The 17,938-nt window shown below is 39.4% G+C and overlaps 1 protein-coding gene across 3 annotated transcripts; it reads left to right on the top strand.

The window, feature by feature from the left end:
• Nucleotides 1-1,131: 1,131 nt before the first annotated feature.
• Nucleotides 1,132-17,421, top strand: LOC131691831 (ATP-dependent RNA helicase glh-2-like). Of its 3 annotated transcripts, XM_058978498.1 has the most exons (6): nt 1,143-1,249; nt 1,326-1,694; nt 1,804-2,498; nt 16,074-16,601; nt 16,658-16,822; nt 16,881-17,421. In XM_058978498.1, exons 3-6 carry the CDS (start codon nt 2,388-2,390, stop codon nt 16,992-16,994), a joined length of 918 nt encoding a protein of 305 aa, XP_058834481.1. In that variant the 5' UTR covers nt 1,143-1,249; nt 1,326-1,694; nt 1,804-2,387; the 3' UTR covers nt 16,995-17,421. The 3 variants fall into 3 exon arrangements, with proteins under 3 accessions (XP_058834480.1, XP_058834481.1, XP_058834479.1); XM_058978497.1 differs by having other exon boundaries at nt 1,132-1,249; nt 1,314-2,498; XM_058978496.1 differs by having other exon boundaries at nt 1,326-2,498.
• Nucleotides 17,422-17,938: the final 517 nt, after the last annotated feature.

Genomic DNA, 17,938 nt, shown 5'->3' with positions numbered 1-17,938 from the left:
AAAAATAATGTCGTTATCAACATTCGTGCAATGTACATTAAATAAGTAAAATTTACAAAAACTCAAATTTACCCCACACAACCCTTCTAGATTCATGGTATGGTTGACTGTAATGTTTGTTGAAATAGATTTAAATTTCGCCACGGAAGTAAATCTTCGAGGCTATACTTTGAATCGTATGTTTTCACTGTTTTTACCAATTTTGCCGAATATTGTTAATAAAATTTATTATCAGTAATGAGAGATAGCGTTTGGTCACGGATTTCTTACAATAATGATAAGGAATCCGTGACCAAACGCCATCTCTCATTACTGAAAACAAAGTGGTCGTTCATCTTTCTATCGAATAAAATTTATTGCATTGTACTGATGGGAAATTTAATGCCCAGTTTAGAACATGAAACTTGGTTATGAAATACTGGATGAGTGAGCAACAGAGCGAATCGAAAAATATTCATATCAGAATCAGCTGAGCTCCTTGTAAGATCCATAAACCGGGATTATTTACCGTTTGCCTAATTGAAATTACGTAGGTATGTCCGTACATGCGAAACTATTTTTATCCACCTCAACTTACGTCCCGATGCAGCAAATGTGGTTTTACATCATTGAACAAACTGAAATAGTATTGAATTCTCACCAATGTTCTTGTGGTGCATGCTTGCACGCACGAAGGCTCACGCATGGATCTCAAACATGCGTAGCCATATGATCGTTACCGGTATGAGCTGTTTCTTTTTTTGTTTACCATCGTAGTTGCCAGTTTGTAAAGCAATTTATCGAGATTATGCAAACAGAGACTTAACTACAATTGCACTGTATCAAATTGATTTAAATATCAAAATATAATTATTGATGTACTGAAAAAAAATAATCCAAATTCATACATGTAATGAGGATTTTTCAACAGATTTTGTATTTCATGATATGTACAACACTGTAGTTATCAGTACAACATTCTCTCCCCTATACTCTTCCCAGGCATAAGCAATGTTCTGCAATCGGTCTGGGAGAATGAGAGAGATCTCTGCCGCGAAAAACCCCAGCGAGGAGTATTGGATTTTTCTTTTCCTCTCAGAACAAGGAAAATTCGGTGCTTTTCCTACTACTAATGATCGGCCAGTCACCGTCGAATCGTTGCGTAGAGAGTTTCAAAATCTTCTGGACTCTTCCCGGTCCGAGCAGAAGTGTCTTTGGGCTTTTGAGGTCAATACAGATCACCTTCTTACCTCAAATAAGTTCAATAAAGGTAATTTCTACTTCCAAATCAAAACTTCTTGAGTTATTAGAACCATTTACTGTATTAATTCCAGTGTGCTTTGAAGGGTATGCATGATCGCTGGTTGACCACGAAAACGACAATTTGCTTGGCCTGCTGCGAGTGATCTATGCTAGTGAAGACCGGTGCATAGGGTTCATCACCATATAGGTGTCAGCCATTTTTTGTCGATCGCAACGCGAGGAGAGCGGTGATAATTTTGCAACGCACCGTGAGGAATTTCACGAATTTCTCGCCATTTTCTCCCGATTCGGTGGTGATCACGAAACGTAGGCAAAATACTTTCGAACGAATATATTACGGAATCGTTTCTGGTGGATGTTTAATATTGCCAACTCAGGAAATCAAAACATCAACCAACCATTTGAGATTCGATAAGCAAAAATTACTTGCTTCACGAACGTCGGCGGAAAAGGTGAAAAATTGCTTCCAATGCGTGTATGCACTGCGGTAAAAACAGTGAAAAGCAAATATCAACTTCACTTGAACCATTCTGACTATAAATAATGAAAAGATATTTTTAGTTTAACAACACTAGCATACAATCAGCCGGACGCGTGCTAGAGTCTAGTCAGCGGGGAGCGAAGGAACGCGAAGAGAGATACCAAAAAATAAAACAACAGGGCGGGAGGAAATGAAATGGCCTGCCGCGATCACTAACATTGGAAAACAAGGTGTGCGGCGATCGTTTCGGAATTCGAATTTCCATCAGTGATGCAAGTGAATGTCCTACACATGGTTAAAATAGAACTACGTACACCGAAAAAATCATAACTCGAGTGAGACGCGTAGGCGCAAAAAAAATTAAAATCATTCGAAATCAACCGATGTATAAATGCCGATGTAAATGCTAGACGAAAGCAAAACAAACCAACGAAGGAAAAACAACAGGAAAACTGTGGCGCGTCGATGAAATGTAACAAAAATAAGACAAAACAGTCTCTTGCGAGAAGCCGGAAAATAGTTTGAGTGAGTTGACAAGTCGTTCGCGTGTGCGTGTCTTAAAGTGACACGATTTTTCCAAAGCCTGACAACGTGGTTCGTGAAGGTTCGTGATTTTATTCTCGTAAGGTGAGATTGAGGTTACGGTTTGAAATTACCTGAAATTATGGGCCTGGAAGGGGCACAAACGAGACAAAATGGATCAAACGGGTTGTACTCGTCGTCGATGCATTGGTACTATTTGCCGAACGTTGATCACTCGAGTGAATCGATACAGGTAAGTGAAAACTAGGAAATTTTCATTCAATGAGGGGTAGGGGAATGTCGACGGTTTTTGCACCCTTTTGTTTTTTCCTCACAATATTACTCCATTTGCACAATATCAGCACATAAGCATACCAATGGCAAGCGAGAGGCCTTAACTAATAACTGGTGAAAGAATTTAATTTATTCGGTCAACATGAAAAAATTTACTAATAATTTAGTAAAATGGTCATTTTTTGCAATTTTGGAAAAATGTGGTCGGTCGTCGGCACCCTATGAAAATTTACTGATAATGGAAACATATGAATGAAAATTATAAATAAAGATTCAAACAATCGGACAATCAAGCGGAGTGATGGTAGTGGTAGAAAACAAGGCACTGCATGACCAGTATAGTATTGGAATAATTCAAACGTCAATCCAACATTACGAAAGTGGAAGAAGAAGATGTCGAAATTCGGTACACAATCCTTATTTAGCAAGCGATCTGCGCATGTGGCAAAGTTTCATTTCTTTATCACATCAGGGATTGTGAATGGACAAATCTACATGAAAACCTCTAAAAATTACCCCTGGAATTTTTTAGGTCTCACGAAACACTTCCTCGGCCAAATTAGGCATTTTCCACTATGCCGTCGTAGTCTATTATTTTATGTTATTTTTGTACGATACTCCGCCAAAAATATTTTAGGCCGTCAGAATCAGGAATCAGAATACACGTACGTAGTCGAGGATTTGTGCCTGACGGCTGCGTACATTCAATGTGTTTCCTATTTCGATTGTTTTACATGACTGGAATCGAAATGTTTTTTTTATTAAATTTTTATTCACTTGTGTTTGAGATTACATTTTGTACAATATTGCAGTGATATAGAATGTGCTTTTCGTCTTTGATGAGCTTCGTTGGTGGCTGATTATGGTTGAGCTCCTAAAAGTTGTGGTAGTGAATTATTGAAATGAATTGTGTTGCTCATATTAATATGTTCGAGTAATTTCGATGTTTCGCAAAAAATGCAGCAAAAAATGCGAATATCTAAAATGAATGAACATCGAATCACGCACTTTGATTCGACATAATATCTCCATCATTCCTCATTATTGACGAAGGCGTCTTCAGCCTCAAACAACGTCTTACAACTATGAAGTTCAGATTGTATAATATGAGGAGAGAATAGCGAATCTTCGGTGAGATTGGTCAGAAATGCTAATATCTTTTTAAGATCTATCAAAATCATCTTTCGTTTTTCGACGGTACCTGGTGATTGACAATGCCACCTATAGTGATGGAAATCTGAAATTTTTCCTCTATATATTTTGATTCCTACAGTATTTTTAATATTTGAATGAATTGGCATAAATTTGAAAAATAAATCTCAAGGTGGCATAGATGGTTCCCTAATGCTGTGGATCATTTTAAGATCATCCTACTTTACTGCAGTTTATACCTGTTCAATTATAGGGGCCCCTCAGATCAGTTTTGCCCAGGGGCCCCGAGTAGTCTTAAGACGGCCCTGACATGAACAGCAGGTAGTCATCGATGGTGTAGCCGTCAGAATGGTTCGAGTTTTACCGTCTATCATTGTCATACTTAGCCGACCATGTATTTTCAACCCATTTCCATTTTAAATAGCACCAAGCATGGCAGAACTGACGCAATTCGATCACATATTTATTGTTCTTCACTTTTAAAGTCGTTTTATTTTCCTTGATTAATTGTATTCGAATAGGCATATTAAACTTTCTTGACGAGGGCGCAGGATTTGTCCAAACAGTGCTCGGAGGACCTGTTTTTGAAATGGTCCGTAGCTGAAGTAGTAATATAACTGCCAACCGTACAGAGCTATCATCTGTAGAGTCAGAGGTAATCGGCCAGTGGCGTAGTAAGAAAATTTTTCGGGGGGGCGCATATGAAGATTTGTATATATTTGAAAAAATGTTCAAAAGCATTCTGAGCAGGAAAAAAATGTTCAAAAACCAACAACTCAGCACTCAAAAAAATGTAAAGGTTATGCCTATTGATTTCACACATAGATTTTTGCAATTAGCGGAGGTAGACAGACAGCAAATGCACATAAACCTCATGTGTGTGTTAACAAAAAATATTAATCTTACATTCACATTTCATAACTAAAAGGCACCCGATTCTATAACAAAACGAACATATAACTTATGTGTGTGCATGCATAGTTTATACAGTTAACACATAGAAGGTATGTGTGCGCGAGATAACATAAGCATTTCTTCTTCATATGGATTTTAAGTGGTTTGAAGAAAATAGAATTAACGTTTGAATTGTTATCAGTGAGGGAACGGGTTTGGGTAGTCAAAGTAGGAAAGCTAGCTGTGGGTCTAGAATTAATGCTCTTCTCCTACGAGGACAATCTGGGCGGCAAACTTCAGACTGTCTAATTTACTGAGCCCTTCAGTTCCCTTGTGCCACTCAGTACCACTTCCTCGTTGAGCTTCCGACTGGCTCGCGAACTACTCGGTCTAGTCCCCGACGATAGATCTAGCCTACTCCGACGAAAACTTCCCCGGCAAGAGAGGTTCGAAAGCAAGCCAACCAGCCACGTGCCTGACTGCACGCTGACGGAGAGGTTCCAGACGAAATAAGTTCTCCCGATACCGATTCTTATTTGGTCTCAGTACCACAACTTCTTGAGCCCTTGGCTCCGTGACTGGTGCCATTTAGCACCACAACTCCTTTAAGCCCTTTAGTTCTCTTCTTGGGCCATTTAGCACTACTTCCTTGATGATCCATTCAGCTCCTCGACTTGTTTGCGAACAACTCGGTCTAGTCCCCAACGATGGACCTGACCTACTCCGACAGAGAATTCCCCGGCGATTCTGATGAAGCAGGGTGTCCGGTGCACTAATCCGCCGATGACCCGCGACTAGTGGTGTCTCGTCGCTGTCTACTCAGTCTAGTCCCCAGCCGTGCTAGATTGCTTTCCCTGGCGAAAAAAGTTCTCCTAATATCGATTCTTCTTTGGTTTTCGTTATTTTTCTACCGGAACAACCGGTGGGGTGCCGTGGTCGGTCTGGCGAATCCGCATGGAGCGTGATGTCCGGTTCGCTGTCGTTTCGACGACTCATACTCGGTGCTCTGTTGCAGTCTACTCGACTAGTCCTCGGCGGTGGATCTAGCTCATTCCTGCGGAGAGTTCCCTTGCGGTGATTGCTCTCCCGAAACCGTTGCTCGAGGTCCATTTCGCTGTAAGACGGTCATGATCTACATCATATCTCTGTTTACTGCGTTTCACGTCTTTACGTCGTGAAATTCTGTAGGCTACATTATCCGAGTTGATGTTCGGTCCTCCCGTTTTAAGGAGCTCCCTGCACGCCACTTCAAACCTCGGACATTCAAAGACTCTTCTCTGATATTCAAAGACGCTCCGGCGTCTCCTCGACGTTCTCACACTCTGGGCACAATGTAGAAGTTGCGTACCCACACCGATGAAGATACTCCTTAAACAGCCGTAGCTCGGTAGGAGCTGTTTCAGGTGCTATGTCATCTCTCCGTGCTTTCTATTGACCCACGTAGACAGGTTTGGATGAGCCGGTAGGCCCACTATCCGTTCTCCGTATTGTCCCATTACTGCTGCCACGTCACCATCGAATCGATTCTCATCATCTTCCTCACGTTTCTGACGTTTCATTGATTGTAGCACTTGATATCCTCCGTCAGGGTGATGCAGATGGGGATCATCTCGGCGATAAGGCATACGCATAAGGCATACGCAATCGCAACTCGTACGACCAGCAGTCGAAGCGTCCTCTTCAGCTTTTCGCGGTTTCACTTGGTTTTTAGCGCCAGACCTCAAGCAGGAGCCTCATATCGTAGTATCGATGACGAAATACTAGATAAAGGACCGACATTTCGCAGGTGTAATCAACGTGGTTGTTAAAGCTCAATCAGTCGTCGATTATCACTCCCAATTGCTTCAGTGCACGCTTCGATACAATCACATGCCCTTCGACGGTGATCTGTGTCCGCTGAACAACTTTGCAGTTGCTGTCGAACAACAAATCCGTCTTGTGGTGAGCTATTTGCAGCTTGACCCGTTCATCCAGCTCTAGATCGCATCTATTGTCTCCGTCACCGACACCTCCATTTCTTCAAGTGTCTCACTCATCACCGTTAGTGACACGTCGTCCACGAAACCCACGATTTTCACTCTCCTGGGCAGCCGCAGTGTTAAGACCCCATCGTACATCTCATTCCAAAGAATTGGACAGAGAATGGAGCCCTGAGGAACGCCCGCTGCGACTCGCATTGCCTTCTGCCCTTTGTTCGTCTGGTACAGCAGTGCTTTACTCTGCAAGTAGCTCTTTAGGATCTGGCTCATTCTTTTGTGACACCTTCTCGAAACGTCGCTTGCGCTCCTCTCTCACTCTCCGATGTTGCGCTCTGAGCCCGCCTTCTGCCTCTAAGACAAGCAGCGTGTAGCATACTGAGCTACCCATTTAACCAGTAAGCAACACGCCGTCTACTGCATGGCCCTAGATTTCGTGACATTGTAACGTCACAAGCGGTCACAATCCTTCTTGTTAGATCAGCCGCATCGACGTACTTGATTCCGTTGTTCGCCGAAGTAACTCAACAAAGAGGTTTTCGTTAAAGGCTTGCGTCTTCCACTTTAGCTTGCCGCCCGTCCTTCTCCGTGCTGCAGCAGGGTTCCATTGGCTGATGCGGTAGCGAATCGCCTGGTGGTCGCTATGGGGATACTTCTCGCACATTCTCCAGTCCATTTTCGCCGTCAGTCAAGTACTACAGAATGTGGCGAAATTTCTCTCGGTACCGATATCCGTTTCGTGAGCCAATAAGCTCCCAGCTCCTCGCTTCGCCGCAATCTACTCGTTATAGTCCTCGGTGGTTGAGCTAGCCTCCCCAACGTGCCGACAGCTAGGTGTCGAGGTCTGCTGCCAATTTTCACTACAAGGAAATATTCTCACAAGATAAATTTTGCAAATGAAACTTTGCAAATTCCATTTAAAATATTAGACATATTTTTGTTTAACATATTATTTTTTTTTTCAAATTTCACAAAAATATTTCGTGGTGGGGGGTGTGTTGTTTTGTCTTCAAAACCCCCTCCCGCTACTACGCCACTGTAATCGGCTGTTGTTTATCACAACCCCACTTATGCAGCAACTCAACTTCCATCCCAACTATTCTATCCAATATTTCTTCCCTTTCCAAGTATTTCGTAATCCACTTTGCATCGAAATCTACCAAATCCGGTACCTTAACTTCTGCACTGCTTCTAGACACCGCGATAGCTTCCGATGGTGGGTACGCTTTTTTCATGACCTCTAGTATCAAATTATAAATAGGGAAAATGGTGCGCATGGTGCATTTTCCTATATCTCACCAAATTATATTGATTTTTACTAAAATCAGCTTCAAACGCTAACGAAACGCTCTCCTCGGGAGCAAGCTTGATTGGTAATGAATGCATTTCTGTTTTCTTGTTTGCTTCAAAACAATCAATGCTTTTTGAGGATTTTCAACGACAAATCGAAGAAGCTTTGCTGCAGTCTCATTGGCATCAGCTCTGAACTGCATATACGCTGCATGTAGTAGCTGATCTCTGAGCATCACTGTTTTCCACCGCTTATTGCGAGCTGACGAATCCTCGAAAGTCACAGATGGCCGACCTATCTTCACTACGTTTTCCTCCGGTTTTAGGTAACTTTAATGGGTGCTATAATATTCAAAATAAACCACAAAATGAGAAAGTTTGAATTCGAATATACTGAATGATGAAATGCGTCGAATTGGTTACATTTAATGAACAAATGCTATTTAAAATATACACACCAAAAAAATCTGAATTTTATTGTTGACGTAATTTCAAACATGACACAATTTAACAAACCGTAATTCACGAAATAGCGAAATATAACCTTGTTCCGTTTAATTTTACATGAAAGATATACTTTACATGTGCAGTGCTATAAAATTACACGTATCAACATTCAAGACACTCGCCATATGTTGAAATTACGTGATTTACGAAATTCAGTGTCGTGTAAAATTAAAATCGAACGTAAAACTGTGCCATTTTGACGCTCGTATATGTCAGGGTCAGGAGACGTAATGTTACACGATTTTTTCTAGGTGTGTAGCGTATAACGAGTTCTTTTTGCACATCTCGATTGAAAACTGATTTAACACAATCGCACAAAATTGCTATTTTGAATTGTCAAAGAGGGCACAAAAAGCAACGCCTACTATATAGCCACAGACAAACAGACGTAACACGAGATGAATTTTCATCGCCCATAGAAAAAACGGTCGATTTGAATTATGAAAAATGCGCCACCTCACCGAGCATGGCGCTTGTGAAGTGATTTTGACACATAGCCATAATGCGTCACTTCGTTACCGCAAGCACTCGAAAACCAAGATGAAGGGGAAAAAAGGTGGAAGCATTCGCCACTTTTGAATGTATTAGTTTTATACACGTCAAATTGAACATGGCGTCCGCGACCCATAAAATAAATAAACATAAAGATCCGAACAAGCATGCTGATTCATGCATGCATATTGAAAAGAGAGAAAAGGATGAACTTCACCACGGATCTTCCGATTCGAACACTTAGTGATACTTTATTATCTCGAAACTACCGATAAAAATAATTATGACTGAACCGAATCAAAACCTCTGGTCACAGAAAAGCCCACCACGTTATTTGTTTTTCTCCTTCATATTCGTTTGTTTTATCGAAGAAAAATGACAACAATGGTCCAGAAATGTGAAATGTATTCCTGACGAAGTGTCCAAGGCAAGAATTGTTCAAAATCATCTCGTAGTTTCCTGCACGATGTCGATCGGTGAGCAGATACATTTTAAGATCTTGCCAATTTATGCTATGGAAACTAAAAATATGCTGAGGCCATATTCAATCTAGATATGTTTAATGATCAGTCGCAACCTAACAAGTGATAAAACATCAAGTCGTGAGATTATTATGAATGATAATAACTACATATTTAGGTTGCGTTAGGATACAGTTCCGTAGAAGACCAACACATCGAGCATAGTTTGCACTCAAGAGAAAGATCAAAGATTTCGTTGAAAGGGAAAGTAGTGTCATGTACTCGTATGCAGAATCATCGTGGCGAACCATCAGCTTAGAATTTTATTAAATTAAATTCTCCCATAGTGAGTTTTCATTTACGAAAAACTAAAAATGAAATCGTTGTTGCGAATTGATCTTGATATTGGCAAGGAAATTTTAGGGGTTGTTTCTCTGCGATCTTGATCCAATTACCTCGATAACACAGCCAACTTTTTAGGCTACATAACCTTGTTTTTATAGTAAAAGCAAACGTCAGTTTAAAAAATAAAATAAAGAGTTTCTGATGTCTCCGGGATTCCAAAAGCGCGACGACAAAGAAGAGTAAATAGAGACAAAAATCAATCTTACGACCAATTAACGATAAGAATTGATTTATTCACACGAAAAGAAAAACAATTTTGGTGTTGCCTAACTTCCCGTAACAATAAATGGTTGTTGGATTTTAAAAATGCAGACGTAGCTCTACATTCTTTAAATTTGTCAATTGTAGTTATTACTACAGACACTTTATATAACATACTAGCGGAGAGAAAAACAATAAAACTAGCAACCATGGATGTAAACTGGCATCATGGAAGCTCCCATTAGCTTTGCATGGGCTTCCTCTTGCACTTCCCCTTTCAAAACCCTCATGCTCATTTGGCTGCACTTTTTGACAGTCCGTTTGGCTGCAATTTTTGACACTTCGCTAGTCTGTGTATAAAGTGTCTAGTTATTATGCTATGGAAATTGAAGTACGTGACATAGGCGATTTTTCTTTTTCGCTCTTCAAATTTAACAACTGCAACAATGCTCCTTCATTTACTATCTTGCAGTTGACAACCAGTGTGGGCATTGTTGCCAGGACTTCGGTTGAAAAAAAAAAATATTTCCCATGGTTGCCAGAATCACATTTTGTGCAATGTGTTCAACAGATGTCGCTAGTATAACGTGGGCGATGATTTTTTTAGAATTTTCTTCGAGCTGTTACTTCTGTTTGTCTGTGATATAGTCTGTGATATATTCAATGCTCTTCGTCATAATAATGCTTCTAAAGACTCTAGCTCGTTATAATTCGTTAGCTTGTCTAGTGTTACAGACTTGGTTTCCGACAGTAATTTTCAAATTATGATGCATTTATATACTATTTAAAATATTGTATGGGTTAATGACCATCAGGTTAAAACCCATAATAAACCAATTACAAAATATTATGTATAAAAATAGTTGATTGCATGTAATCCAAGAATTGGCAGAATATTATTGGAATTGTTAGAGTAGTGGCGTCTTATTGGATATAGGGTTGTGGAGCCTATTTTCGCCCTATTTCTATTATCGCCCTACCCATTTGAAGTAGAGCTGGTCGGGTTTCAATTTTTTCGAACCCGAACCCGACCCGAACCCGAGAGCTTAAATATTGAAAAACCCGGACCCGACCCGAACCCGAAATTATAAAATTTTAAAAACCCGAACCCGACCCGAGCCCGAAAATTTTAAAATTGAAAAACCCAAACCCGACCCGAACCCGAGAATGAAAATTTTGTAAAACCCGAACCCGAGAATTTCGAAAATTCGAAAAACCCGAACCCGACCCGGACCAAAAAATTTTTAATTTTGAGAAATCCGATCCGAAGACAATTTGTTAATGTACAGTCTACTTTCTACCTCTGCCGCAGTCAGACCTACAATCGAACCAAGTGAACAACAGGCCTCTCAATCTAGTGTACATTGTATCGAGAACAAAGGAAGCATCGGATTATTCTTGTTATGATGAGTAAAATTGACGAAAAAGCTCTACTCCGACCCAATGCCGCGGTCGTTGACTTGAAATTTTGTTCAACACGCCCGAGTTTTTGTGAAGTGGAACACCTTTTGAAGGTAAAAATGCAACTTAGACTTACGGAAGTGTTATACCTTCAGTATCATCATCTTCGCAATGCAGTGTTAATATCATTCGACACGTTAGCACAAGCTGAGCGTTTCGTTTTGCAGAATAACTTAAAACACGTGGTTGAAAGTGACAATGTTGGGATTAAGATTCCCGTTTATATTGAAAATGATTATATTGATGTAAAGCTACATGACCTATCACCTCGTACCCCTCCTGACCCAATTGCAAAATGCATGTCGCAATACGGAGAAGTAGAATCCGTTACACCTGATACTTGGAGAAACTTCTTCCCGGGTACACCTAATGGCGTTTTTGTAGTGAGGATGTGGGTCGAAAGGCCTATACCCTTCTACTTGACAATAAAACTCAAAACTCACGGATCTACAATTAAACAAACTACGTTATGCACCCATGAGGGGCAAACTCCTACATGCAAGTATTTTAATCAAGCAGCACATCATGGACAACCTTGCGCGGAAGATGCAGAGGAAGACGCATCTCAACCGATTGCCAACTCATCTACGGCAAACCAACCCAAAACAGAGTTTTCAATACCAATGGCCGAACCACAAACGTTGGCAGCAGTTGCTAAAACCAGCACCCCAAAATCAACTGTAAGCAACATCGGCAAGGAAGGTAATAATAATGACGGATTTACACTGGTCAACAATAAGTGCAAGAAACAGGGAAAAACATCTGATCGCGGACACTAAGCCGGCCTCGACCTGGACGTGAAAAACAAAAAAGAATTAAATGACCCCCCAGATCCAGTATGCCAGTAGACCCCGCGAAAGAAGCTCTCCGATCGCAATAAAAATTTGCGTGCACGAGATCCAATATTAAAATAATATTTGTTAATATTTTTATATTTACATTTGTAAACATATAAAAAATCCAAATGTAAAATAAACAAATTGGAAAATTTGTTTTTTTAATGTATGGAGAATCAACCAAAGATCCCGAATACAGTGAAGACCCGTTTTTATCAGCCCTTTGGTGAATTTTAGGCTGATAAATGGGGACATTGGCAAAATCGGGACATATATTTTTCTTTATTTTTAAGACACTCTTAAAATATACTTCTTTTGTCTCTAGATATAGCCTTATAACCTTTCCTAATTATTTTGCTTAAATTTCCCTTAAGGGGGTCTAACAGTGCAAAATTAAAAAAAATTTTTTTTTGCATGTTTCGGATCTCTAAGATGAGAAAAACATGCTCAAGAAAAGATTTACTAGAATTCAACCTGGTTCGTATGCTAGAACCCATCAAACTATCACTTTTCATATGATGCTGATAAAATCGGGTCAAAAAGATGATAAAATCGGTTGTAGATTAAATCGGTGGCTGATAAAATCGGGTCTTCACTGTATTTTAAATTTTCAGCACCCGAGCTGGATCCTAGGCTCATCTAAGAATTATAGAATCACTCGTACCTGAAGTAGCACCATATACGTATAGTTATATCTGCCTATGGAATTAGCCACACGTGTTAGAATTTTTGACAGTAATCCTAGGATCAAGGTAGTTCAATGGAAGGCGTGGTCGTAATAATTTAATCTATTTTTAAAAGAGGCTGGGTGTTGTGTATAGACGTGAACAGTGTCAAGAAATGTGATCTGTTCAAACCCCGAACCCGACCCGAATCCAAGAATTTCAAATTCGAATAAGCCGAACCCGACCCGAACCCGAAAGTTTAAAATTTCAAAAACCCGGACCCGACCCGAACCCGTGAAATTCAAATTTGAAAACCTGGAACCCGACCCGAACCCGACCCGAAACCCGTCGGGTTCGGGTCGGGTCCGGGTTTCGGGTCCAAAAACCCGAACCCGACCATCTCTAATTTGAAGCCGTTAGCTAGAGCAGCGTCTACCATCTTTGTTCAATGCATTGACTCAAATGGTAGTGCGAAAATTGGAGCATTCGATTCGAGTTTTCGTGGCGCTCAAACAGAAGTATTTAATCATTATCACGACATTTTTATTGTTATATTGGTTCTTGGGAACGAAGCAACGATACCGATGCCACTTTTTGCGCATTACATCGATTGTAGGCTACTTAATTAATAAAATAGTGTGGCACCCTCCCTAATGGGGCCAATTTTAGGTCTTTATCCTAGTAGCGGCATTTAAACATAATTTTCAGATACATATTATGTAGCACACAAAGTGGGCACAATTTCGACTTGTCGGCCTTCCCTCACTCAATTAGTAAGTATTGGAACAGGGAATGACTACATTGTGTGATATCTGTTCTTGGATAGAACAAAGCTGTATCATCAGCAAAATGTCAAAATGTACCTTTAAGTCCAGTTTGGCAACATCGTTTATGTAGATTAAGAAGATTAGTGGACCGATATTGCTACCCTGTGGTGCTGCTATGTTAATAGATTTGAATGAGCTCACTGAGTCTTGAATAGCAATGAATTAATTCCTGTTTGACAAATAGCCCCGTATAACTTCATTAACTATCAGTGTCAAATGCTTTCTTCAAACCAAGTAACAAAGTTCCAGCTACTTTTTTAATCAATATGTTTTATTAGTTGATCCAAAAGCTCAGTTAAAGCTGTTGCAGTGCTGCAAGCCTTCTCGAAACCGTACTAATAGTTGTAAATTACATCGCGATTGCTAAAAAAATCTATCATCCTGTTAACTAATTTTTTTTTGAAATTTTTGCTGAAAACTGTGAATGAAGATATTGGCCAATAATTGGACGGATCACAGCTTTAAATACTGAAACAATTTTGGCTATTTTTATACAGCTCGGGCAAATTTCACACTTGAACAAAAATGTAAGCAAATGTTTTTTTACTATACTGGTTGATATTTTATCGGGACCTCGACTTTTGGTGGAGTTTAAATTGTTTATTATTATTGGGACTTCATTTAAATCAGTTGATCGTAGAAATATAGAGTTTCGAACATGAGGTACGCTAATAAGTGGATCAACAGAGGAATGCGGGATTTCACTAGCTATTTTCTGATCTACAAAAATTAGACGAGCTTGTTGTTGAAATGTTAAGTTGTTTTATGACGAAAATGAAACATGGAACCAACAAATGTTTTGCTTTTGTTAAAAAACAACTTGAAATTTGAACTACAAGCTGAAACGTTGTTCTTTAATTTTGGCGTAAAGTAGCGCGCAATCCCCGTATATTGGAAGAGAAATAATTGATTTTATCATAATTTATAAAGTTGTCAGTCGATGTTATTCCATCTCTTATGAGAGTGATCTTTTCACTACCCTTTGATCGCTTCAGAATTGAATTCATATTTTTCCAAACCTTAGAGTGACAAGTGCTACTGAGCATGCTTTCATAGTAGGGGAACCCGGGGCTATTCGGAACCACCTAAGCAAATCGCTTTTTAGGTGTATAGATGTGAAATGTTCTAATTGTTAGTTTAAAACCTCAGCTACATTTCGGGGCCATAAAAATTCGTTTGCACCACTCCATGGCAATGCTAGGCAACGATTTGGAAAATTCTACGTTTTTTCATCCTTTTACATCGTTTTTTTTATTTTTTTCAGCAGTTGAATTATGTTTACCTATGAAATCTTTATTGGAGAAACTCCTTAAGAAGCAAACAATAAATCGTGTTATCAAAAATATATGGGTAGTCACAGCTGTCGATTGGCGCATCATGTATTTTTTTTGCTGTAGTGTGTGCAAATGTGCAAACGAAACCGCAAGTCGCTGAATGGTGGTTGATGGAATAGGGGGTCCGAATAGCCCAGTATGATAATTTCGCACAAAAGTTGTGAGCATCTTGAAAATATCTGTGTATTAACCCAAAATAAAAATCATTCCATAAAATAGGAGCCTCAAACCTTTTTAAATACTTACCTGTTATTTTTGACTTTTATTTGTTAGTTTAATCACGGTTTTACCATTATAATTATTTTTCTTTTGAGGATGGCGCAAAAATGAAACACGTTGTATGTCCTTTCTAAAAAAAACCCACAGAATGAGATTCATCTGTCAAAATTAATGTTTCAGAATGGTGCTTTCACAAATATGTACGACATCCTGAGAAATCGAGGGAGTCTGAATTACCGCAGGACATTTTTTGGTCAAAAGGCAAATATTTTTTCAAACTTCAGACAAATTTGTCATTTCCTTTCTGTTTCCAAAAAAAAACCTCCCTCATCAAAATTTCTCAAGACAACATTTTAAAGGTGAGCTCAATAGTTTTCATATCTGAGAGTCATGCTTACATTCAGATTCTGAAGTTAGTTTTCTTAGGTGTGTTCATGCAGGTATTTCAATCAATATTCGATATTGAAATTATTTTACAATTATGTGATTCCGATTACTTTATTAGTTTCAATATCAATGACATTTTTTTTAAAGTCCATGATGCTGAAAACAGTTAATTTTAATAGTATTGATTATGGAATACACTTCGACAAGAAATTATTACATTTTCAAAAAGCTGAATCAGCATAAGTTTAAATTTTTCTTCATTCCAAATTAGTTAGGTTTGGGGCGGGGTCTACCTTGTACTAGTAAATTTTCACTTTTCAAATTTTTTGTTGATTTGTTGAGGTATGATTTTAGCGGAGACTGAAACAATATTTAGCATCAATGTTTGGACATACCATTTCAAACGCTTCTTTTCCTATAATTGCAGCCAAACTCGAAACTACTGCCACCTCTTTGGAGCCCATTCCCTACTTCGCAAAGCTATTCCAACGGTGGGACCGATTCAATTTCGCCACTAGCCGAAACCATCAATGAGTTGTGTGAGCAGATTTCCGACCTAAGTCTGTTTGGTCTAGGCCAAAGCTATACATCTACGCAGTTGGGCAGCTCGAATGTCAGCAGCAATAGATATTCAAATAGATCAGGGTGCTTTAATAGTTACGGGAACGATGCCGCATGTGGACGAGGTGGAGGTGGTGGTGGCGGTTGTGGCGGTGATTGCACTAGTGGCACCAGGTTAAATGCGTTGATAGGGAGTGGCGGAGGATATTCGGAAGGTGGATGTGATGGGTCATTGGTCAATTATCAGCATAATTGTCAGCAACATCACGGCCAACAGCATCCTCTGCTTACTGTAAATGGCCAACAAAATCAAAAATATAGCAAGATACCACCGGCTAATTATTTATGTCATCTGTGTTTCAAGAAGGGCCACTACATCCGGGATTGCCCACAGGTAAGTTTAGCGAAGAGTTTTTAGTACGACCGCTTATGATAACACAATTTTTGCAGGCTCGTCCCAAGGCCGAAGGTAAGACTCCATATCAGGGTAAGAAACGTTGTTTTGGGGAATACAAGTGTCCCAAGTGCAAAAGGAAGTGGATGTCGGGGAACTCATGGGCCAACCATGGTCAAGAATGTATTAAATGCCACATCAATGTATATCCTCATAAACAGGTTCGGAGCTACTGCAGGTAATCGGGCCCAGCTTTCATACGTTGTCCTTTAATTCTAGCGACCACTGGAGAAACCCGATGGCCTCGACGTTTCTGATCAATCTAAGGTACATCCACAGCTGTTGTGTGAGAAATGTAAGACACTTGGATATTACTGCAGAAGAATCCAGTAGATGTCGTGTTATGTTTGTGCAATCGAATAAGTTGAATCAGTACTTGAACCGTTTTGGACCATCATTCGCATTATTTTCTATAACATTTAAAACAAATAAAAGTTGTTTGTAAGTTTATTACAATCATTATTCACGATTTGTGTGAGTCATACGTTACGAACAGAAATAAGCAAAGTGCCATAACGTTTTTAAACGATCGACTATTAATAACGCTCAGCTGCCAGTTGAATGAAACTGATCTGTATATAATAATGCTCTATCGAACTATTTAATATGTTTGTACCGTTTTTACTACCGATGCATTATATAAATATATTGGAAGAAAGTCAAATTATCATATATTACTGAGCAACGCAGGATTTTACTTATCGAAAATTGTTACCGTACTAAAAAGCAAGTTATGTGCCAAATAAAATGTTTTACTATATGTTTCCGTCTGTGATTGGAATCCGAAATTTTCAAATAAAATAAAGCGTGAACACGAAATTATTGTATTACTTCTGCGTATGGAGAATCAAAAATTCGGAAACGCAATTGAATTGCAGCAGGGCAGTTTCATATCAGATGATATGAAGTTCCGTAATCGGATTCAAAAAGATCACACGAATAATACTTAGTACGGTGAATAGTAGCCATGTGATAATTGATTTGAGCAGTAGGTGTTGTCGAGAACGCACCAGTCATTGCCATCAAGACCATCCTCTGGAGATGGTATAACCAAATATACAAATTATAACTTTGATTGAATTGACATGACTTCTCCCTTCTGCCACCACACAAGGAACCCGTAAGCCAGTATTGGTCTAACAATTGTTGTGTCATTATTGGCCGATTGCCATGCAGGCTGTTTTGATTCTGAAATCGATGCCAGCTGTCCAATTAAATTTTTAATCAAGAATTACCCCAACGTACTTAACTTGATCTACGACAAAAATTTCACAATC

The sequence above is a fragment of the Topomyia yanbarensis genome, chromosome 3 (genome assembly GCF_030247195.1).
Source record: "Topomyia yanbarensis strain Yona2022 chromosome 3, ASM3024719v1, whole genome shotgun sequence".
In the NCBI taxonomy this organism is placed as follows: domain Eukaryota; kingdom Metazoa; phylum Arthropoda; class Insecta; order Diptera; family Culicidae; genus Topomyia; species Topomyia yanbarensis.
Note: the sequence above shows the minus strand (reverse complement) of the source record. Positions and strands in the feature narration are given on the sequence as shown.